General features: G+C 37.8%; 1 protein-coding gene across 1 annotated transcript; it reads left to right on the plus strand.

The window, feature by feature from the left end:
* Positions 1-47: 47 nt before the first annotated feature.
* Positions 48-5,829, plus strand: LOC118326727 (putative ferric-chelate reductase 1; the record flags this gene model as incomplete). The annotated part of the gene is given in 7 exon segments (XM_035659770.1): positions 48-446; positions 1,725-1,861; positions 2,745-2,842; positions 3,609-3,768; positions 4,751-4,951; positions 5,451-5,552; positions 5,685-5,829. Coding segments are annotated over 7 exon segments (1,048 nt in total), but the record flags the coding sequence as incomplete, so codon positions are not given.
* Positions 5,830-7,689: the final 1,860 nt, after the last annotated feature.

Here is a 7,689-nt window from a genome sequence, read left to right on the forward strand (position 1 = left end):
CACACACACACACGCACACTTTCCAACTGCCAACCATCCTCCTCTGTTATGGGCAGGCAACTTGCGATAAACAGAGCCGGTTTACACCTGTGGCCTCCTCCCAGTTCTCCATACATCCCTCCTCCCTTCCCTCAGTCATTGTTTCCATTCAGACTCAACCTGAGCTGCTCTCAGCTGAATAGCAGCATTGTATTACTCCCTGGCCTGTCTTCCTCACCAGCTGTATTTATGAGTAGTGGAAATGGCTCATTTCATTGCAATGGACCATGTTGTTTTGCTGCTGGTGTGTGTTGCTCCAGTGGTTCAGTGCTATGGCTCAGGTCGAGTTATGGAAAGCTGTGGAGACATGCAACCCCACCACGCTGGACAGAGCCCACAGACAGGACCTGCACCCTTCACCATCACCACCGACCGCAGCCGCTACAGACTGGGAGAGGCAGTGACAGGTAAGCATCAGGTTCAACCTGCAGTTAATGCAATGCAGGTATAATATATAAGTTATTAAATGTACTTCAAGGAGTTTTTAACTGGTTATTAAAAAGTCCCAGTTTAATGCTGATGCCTCTAAATGATCTACATAAGAATCTCTTTTTGGAATTGTTGTGGCCTAGATTTTCTAAAGAATTGCAATGCATGTTGCGATGTTTTTAGGTAGGCTATTGTTTTGCAATGATATTGTTTGGAGAAAGTGAAAATTGCAAAAATTTTTGGGATTTTCTTTTTGTATAATTCATTAAAAATTCAAGGCGTCTTGTCCCAGTGATTAGAGCACTGTTTGGGCTGTAAATATGGTAAATGGACTGTACTTACTTACACAAACAGAAACTAATACTCATTCACACACATTCATACACCGATGCACAGCTTTGGGGACAATTTGAGGTTCAGTGTCTTGCTCAAGGACACTTCGACATGCAGCAAGAGGAGCCAGGGATCGAACCACGAAACCTTCTGATTAGTGGACGACCTGCTCTATCTAGAGCTGGGGCTCAGGACATAGAAACAGCAACAGTAAGACTGAACATGTCTGCATGATCTGCATCTTCACAACTAGAAACAAGCAACCAAGTTTGGTGACGTATAGCTCAATGTTTTGAACACTTGGTCAAATTTGCAGAAAAGTTGCGGTTATTGGACAAAATTGCAAGGTCACGCAGAATTCATTGAATTGAATTTGCGTCAATTGTTGTGATTGCAAAGTTGCAACTTCCTGAAGGGACTGATAGAGGCATCAGTATTAAACTGGGACTGTTTCATAACCAGTTAAAACCTCATTATAGTACATTTAAAAAAACAATAATACTGATTAATAATAAAAATCATAGAAGTAGAAAAAATTAATGAGAATGTGATTTGACATGTTATGCCATGTTATGCTTAATTTCTACTTTCTATATATTGTCATACACTGTAATATAATGTACATATTTTTACACACTCTACTCTCTTCTTACACACTATTTTACATTTTTATATTTTCTATATACATTGATATATTGTAATATACACATATGTTAACGTCCTTCTTACTATTATTAATATTTATATTATTTCTATTCTTTTAATGTCTTGTTTAGCAACTTGAGCAACTGTAGTGAAATAATTTTCCCCTTTGAATAATCAAAAAGTAATTTCTATTCTGGATCTGATTCTGATAATGTAAACTAAGTGTACTGTCAGTAGGGCTTTCCTGGCTGTGATTAAATGTTTTGGGGTTTTTCCAGTTCAGCTCCAGGCTCCGCCCTCCACTCGATTTATTGGTTTCCTGTTGCAGGCTAGAGAGGTGGGGGGACAGTCTGCTGTGGGCTCCTTTGCTCTGACATCAGCAGCTGTTCAGCGCCTCACCTGCAACCAGAAACCTGTGAGTTTACTCCCATACAGCAAACTTGAATGTGAACATGCAGGCCTACAGCAGTCAACACAATATACTGTGAGAAAATGCATGTCTTGCTCACCACTGGAATGTTTATTCGTTTACTACATCGCAGTCTGTTTGACTTGTTTGACCTGAGTGAGACAGTGTGCAGGACTTTTTTTCAAGTTTTATTCAAGTTGTGCTTTCCTCTGATGATGTGTAGCTGGAACGGTCTTGCAGGACCTGACTACACTGTGTTGTGCTGTGGTGCACAATCAGATGCTAGACACTTCTAGACACATCTTGAACTCTATTTCTGTTTTGAGTCCAAATAGACCAAAATGTTGTCATATGAATCTTCCACAACAACATGCCTCTCTCAGTCAAGTTCAATGCAGACTGACCATAAACTTAAAACTAACTCAAAACAAAATATTAGTTAATAAAAAATTAACTAATTTTGTTTGTTACTCTAATTATGTGACATGCAATTATATTAATAACATATAGTATATTTTTGTCTTTAATTACTTTACGCATTAAAATCACAGCACAGATAAAGGTGTATTACATTTCAATCTTGCCCAGCAGAGTGCAGCATTGACCAGCACTAAATGCAAAGCTGTCATTTTTCATCAGGAGGTGCATAACCCCCCCCCCCAAACTCTAACCCTAACCCTATTGCTTTTTTAAGTTGGAAATGTGTTTGCCAAAATGAAAAACAACCAGGAAATACACATTTTACAATAATGTGCTTGCACATATAAAACAAAAGAAAATAGACTTGAACAGTAAAAATGTCAACACTATGGTGACAAACCTTCAGATAGAACATATGACGAACTCCCTTTGTCTCTCTCTCTCTCTGTGCGTCTCAACTTGTGTCCAGAACTCAGCTGTATCCCACACATCAGCATCTGTTAAGACCTCCATTCAGGTGACTTGGATATCAGAAGCATCAGCAGACCCAAAACCTGTTCAGTTTCAGTAAGCTTGAATTATATGGGGCTAAACTAATGACATTATAATTTTGGCATTGAAAATGACACCTGGAATTTAACACAAACCCTGAACTGAAACAAGTTCTACTGAAAAATAAAACGGACATTAAAAATTATCTCATTTTATTTTTTTATTTTGTGCTTTTGACAATCTTTTGATTTTTTATTTATGTTTATATTTTTTCAGTTTTTTGTTTACACTTTTCAACTTCATGTCACCATTTTGGTATGGAGAGGAGGGATTTGGAGAGGGGCAAGGAGAGTGTGATTTACATATCTGCATACTAATGAGAAAATATCATTCTTCTCCTGATAACACACAGTTAGCATACAGCAATGGCTTCCAGGAGTTCGCCTGAAACTCCCCGTATGTTTGAATGAGTCTGTTTCTTTCTGCTGTTGGGTTTTTACATAGAACTGGGACATTTTAAAGTTAACTTTTAAGTGACGTTATGCTGGTCTGGCCACAGTGGAACCTTTTTCAGTGTCAATACAACTTTTTCCAATCCAAAGTGTTTCAATGCCAGTGTTAACTTTTTGAATTTCAGGTTGTGTTTACAATGCCAGATTTTATGAAATGGCATTTTTAATGCCAAAATGTAATATCACTATTCTAGCCCCCCCCCCCAATTATGTTATTTTGTTTCATTTCATTCTGTTCTTGGGGTCAACAAAGTGAGCCATCACTTAATAGCATAATTCCCATGTGTTTGTACCTTGATACATAAAAACTGGTTTTGGTGTATCTGCAGTGCATCCTTCGTGCAGGATTACAAAACATTCTGGGTTGACGTTAAATGTCCTGCCCTGATTTTCGCCAACGACAGTACTGGTGGATCTAGTGGATCTGGGACAAGTCTCATGACTACACCAACAATGGCAGCTACAATACAGCAACCTGCACCCCATGTTGTAAGTAATATTGATGATTAGGAGCAGGGTATGAAACTACCCACCAGTTACCAAACCAGAATGTAACTTCTGTTACTTTCTAGTTTGCCAAATACAACTTAAAAAATGATATAGTGAAAGTTGAGCAGTTAAGACTAATTGATTGGTTAGTTGGATTTGGGAGCAGTGTCCACTGAATTCCCTGTCCAGTCCCATAGCAACAGACAACCTTTGACTGGCCACACCTAGACCCTTGGGAGAGGTCATATACATTGTGGGTTATGTCCATGATAATTCCTATGTTGTTCTTATAATAATGGCTCTGTTAACTGGTTTAATGATAAAACGAGACTAGCGAGACTCCAGTTGTCAATACGACCCCTTGGATAGATTATTCCATTAATAGAAGAGATTAAAGAAAGGTTGAAGGTAGATGGAGAAAAAACAAACCTCCATTTTCAATACGCTAACATGAAGGAGCTATCAAAGATGCAACAGCTGCATATTTCTCTGGCCTGATCAACAATAAGTGTCAACCTAAGTTTCTGTTTAATATTATTAACCAAAATTCTGAATTCTGCTCATTCTGGATTTCCTTCCACCTACCCTGATGACTGTGATACGTGTCTAAATTTCTCTGCTGAATCTATGGTTTGTGGCAGCTGAAAATGCATTACTATAGGTTAGGTTTTTTAAAAGTTCTCTCTATTTGCCTTTAGTTTTGTTTGTTTGCTAAGTTCCACTACCTTTTTACCTACACAACACTCTGCCCATATCCACACACACACTCAATACAGTACTGACAACACTGATGTACATATATTTTTCGTTTTGAGTAAATATTAGTTAAATTAAAATTTATTTTGTCTTAAACACCTTCATTATCAGTGTGGTCTCCCTTGGTTTGTTTGAAATTTGAGCTGGTTCATGACAAATGTTATATAATAATATAATGTAAATGTTTAAATAACATAATTGTACAGCTTTAATCTTTTTCTTTCAGAAAAGTACAATATCCAGTGCAGGCTGCGGTGTCACTAAGGTGTGTTTCAGTCAGCCTTCAAACTGTGACCCTTCAGTCAGTGCTGATTGTTATTTCATGTCAGCCACGATGGTGTCTCCCAGTGATGCAGCTGTCCGCTTTGAGATGATAGGTCCTTCCGATGGATACATTTCTTTTGGATTCTCAGATGATCAGATGATGGTAATGTGAAAACAAAATGCTTGAATCTTTGAAATGTTTAATGCTTTGTAACAATGTTATAAAGAGTTTGGTCTAGACCTGCTTCTATTTGAAAAGTGTCCTGAGATAAACTTCTGTTATGAATTGGCGCATAACAAATAAAAATTGAATTGAACTGAATTGAACAATTCAAACAGTAAGGCATTAAGTATACCAAGATACTTACTGTAACAACAATAAGTTGTTAACAATACTGTATGTGTAGAGAAGCAGCTGCAATGCGAGCGCCATTGTTCACATACTTTTGTTCAAACTTCGTGTGTACCTGGACAATTAAAGGCATCAATCACCAACATCTGTTGGAATATTTTCTTTCAGAACCTCAGACTTGGCATAGTGTAACAATAATTATACATTGGAAGCAGAATAATACTCTTTAAACTTTCAGTCATGTTACTATTGTGCAGCCCTGCTTGACAAAAGATCACTAGTTTTTATTCTTACCTCTGTCTTCCCTCAGGGAAACGATGACATTTATATTTGTGGTATAGGCAGTGATGGCCTGGTGCAGGTACAGCATGCCTTTTCAACAGGACGAACAACTCCACAAGCTTTTCCTCCGGTACTGAAGTTCTTCTTGTACCACTGATTTATATCTGGGCAATTGTGCTTGGCAGACTGTGAAATGTCTAATGCTCTGTCACTGCTCTTACAATCAACTGCACATAACAGTTGTTTTCTAACTGTCCACCAGGATAATGTTTCAGATGTAAGAGCATCGGTGCAGGACACAGTGATTAGCTGTTCCTTCACTTCCATGAACACCTTGTCGACTCAGAGGACCACTGGCTTCAACAAAACCTACTATCTCATATTTGCCCATGGGCCAAGCAGCAACGGTAATGACAACATTGTGTAATGGTGGAGGAGGAAGATTATCAGGTCGGTTATCAGTGATAGAGATGTTACAAACTACTACACGTGGAGAAAAATGTATATAGTACTGGGCCATGAGCCTTTCCATTTAAGAGAATATCTTGGCAACTGGAGATGTTTCTAGTTCTCTCAGATTATAGAGTGCTTTGGTTCAGCTACAAGTCAGACAGCTAACGAGGATGAACCACTGAAGGACCACATGCAGTTTTGTTTTGAGATATTCAGGTTTTATTTTCATTTAATTAAATTCAGCACATCAATTTAAAATGGTGAACAGTTTCACTGAAACTGCTTAGTAGTTGTCCTACATAAGGAATTAATGGACACCCAGCAGCCAATCAGAATTGAGTATTTGCCCAGTCCATGGTAAACGCAGAAACTAACCTGTTTCAGTTTGAACAAGTGTTATTAGGAAGCTGAACTAATAAGAGGGAAAGTTTTTAATCACCTCAGTAAACTACAAGCATTATTCCAAAATTTTACGGAGAACTGGAAGATGATCAGTTAGCTTTGTCTGTTTTATGTGCAGAGGTGTATAGTAACGAAGTAGATGTACTTCGTTACTACTTACTTTACTTGAGTTTTTTTTTAATCAAGACTTTTACTCTAATACATTTAAAAGTTAAAAAATATACTTTTACTCTGTTACTTTGACGTTTGCCACCTCGTTACTCGTTACAAATTAAAATAGAAATATAATTAATCATCAAAGGATTATCTGGAATGGGTGTGTCTGAGAGGACGAAAAGAACAACGTACGGTACTCTCGCGAAGATTAGAGGTAATGGCGGGATGATCAACATTGCTAACTCCGCAGTTAACGTTGATGAGGAAGACACGGAAGACGTTACCACACTGACAGCATCTCCTTCGGTAGAAGACGACAGTCACTCGCCGTTAATACAGTTTGTGCAAGACATTGTTCAGAAAAGTGGTGTGCTACCAGTCTGCAGTGATGGTGCTGTGTGTAGTGAGAATGTATTTTTTAAGTTGTATTCTTAACCAGACACAAGGCACCTTATTTAGTTCGGTTCTCTGAGGCAGATAGGAGGCACTTGATTCACTCACTCTAACATGTTCTGCTCAGGTGTTTTTTTGTTTTTGTTTTTATCATACCACATCTATTTCATTCACCTGAAAGTGAAATAAAGAGAACAAGGGGAGAACCATTTTTGGTTGTTTTGCTTCTTTTTATGCGTACTATAAAAATACTTTGTACTTTACTTGTACTTGAACTTTTGATACTTAAGTACATTTAATGTGAGCTACTTTAAGATTTTTACTCAAGTAATTTTCTTATGGGTGACTTTTACCAAAGTCATTTTCAGTTATGGTATTTGTAATTTTACTTAGTAATTTATTTAAGTACTTTATACACCTCTGGTGGCTGCTCACATAATTGACATTACATCTACCTTTTAGTAAGATCTGTGATCAAGCTAATTTTGACAGAAATTGTTTATCTAGTACCAAAATGTTGTTTGAGCATTATCAGTTTTTCTGCAATCATTTCCCTGCTAACCAAGCAACCCATTTGCTCTCTGAGGTTAATGTGTAGCTAATACAAGGTTCTAATCTCTACAGGTGATACTTAATGGTTTATTTCTGGCATGAGGGATGACATAACTAATTCAGTTTCCTTGTTTCTGTGGGCTGCTAATTCATTGTATCCACGCCATGGGCATGCCTCTGCGAAAGGCAATATCACTCAGTCAGTCAGTCACTCCATAATATCTCAAAGAATATTGGATAAATTGCCATGACATTTTGTACTGACATTTATGTCACCCTCAGGGGCAATTAACAATTGCTGTTTAGTGATC

This window comes from Morone saxatilis, unplaced genomic scaffold, assembly GCF_004916995.1.
Source record: "Morone saxatilis isolate NCDOM2014 unplaced genomic scaffold, NCSU_SB_2.0 Contig17, whole genome shotgun sequence".
Classification (NCBI taxonomy): domain Eukaryota; kingdom Metazoa; phylum Chordata; class Actinopteri; family Moronidae; genus Morone; species Morone saxatilis.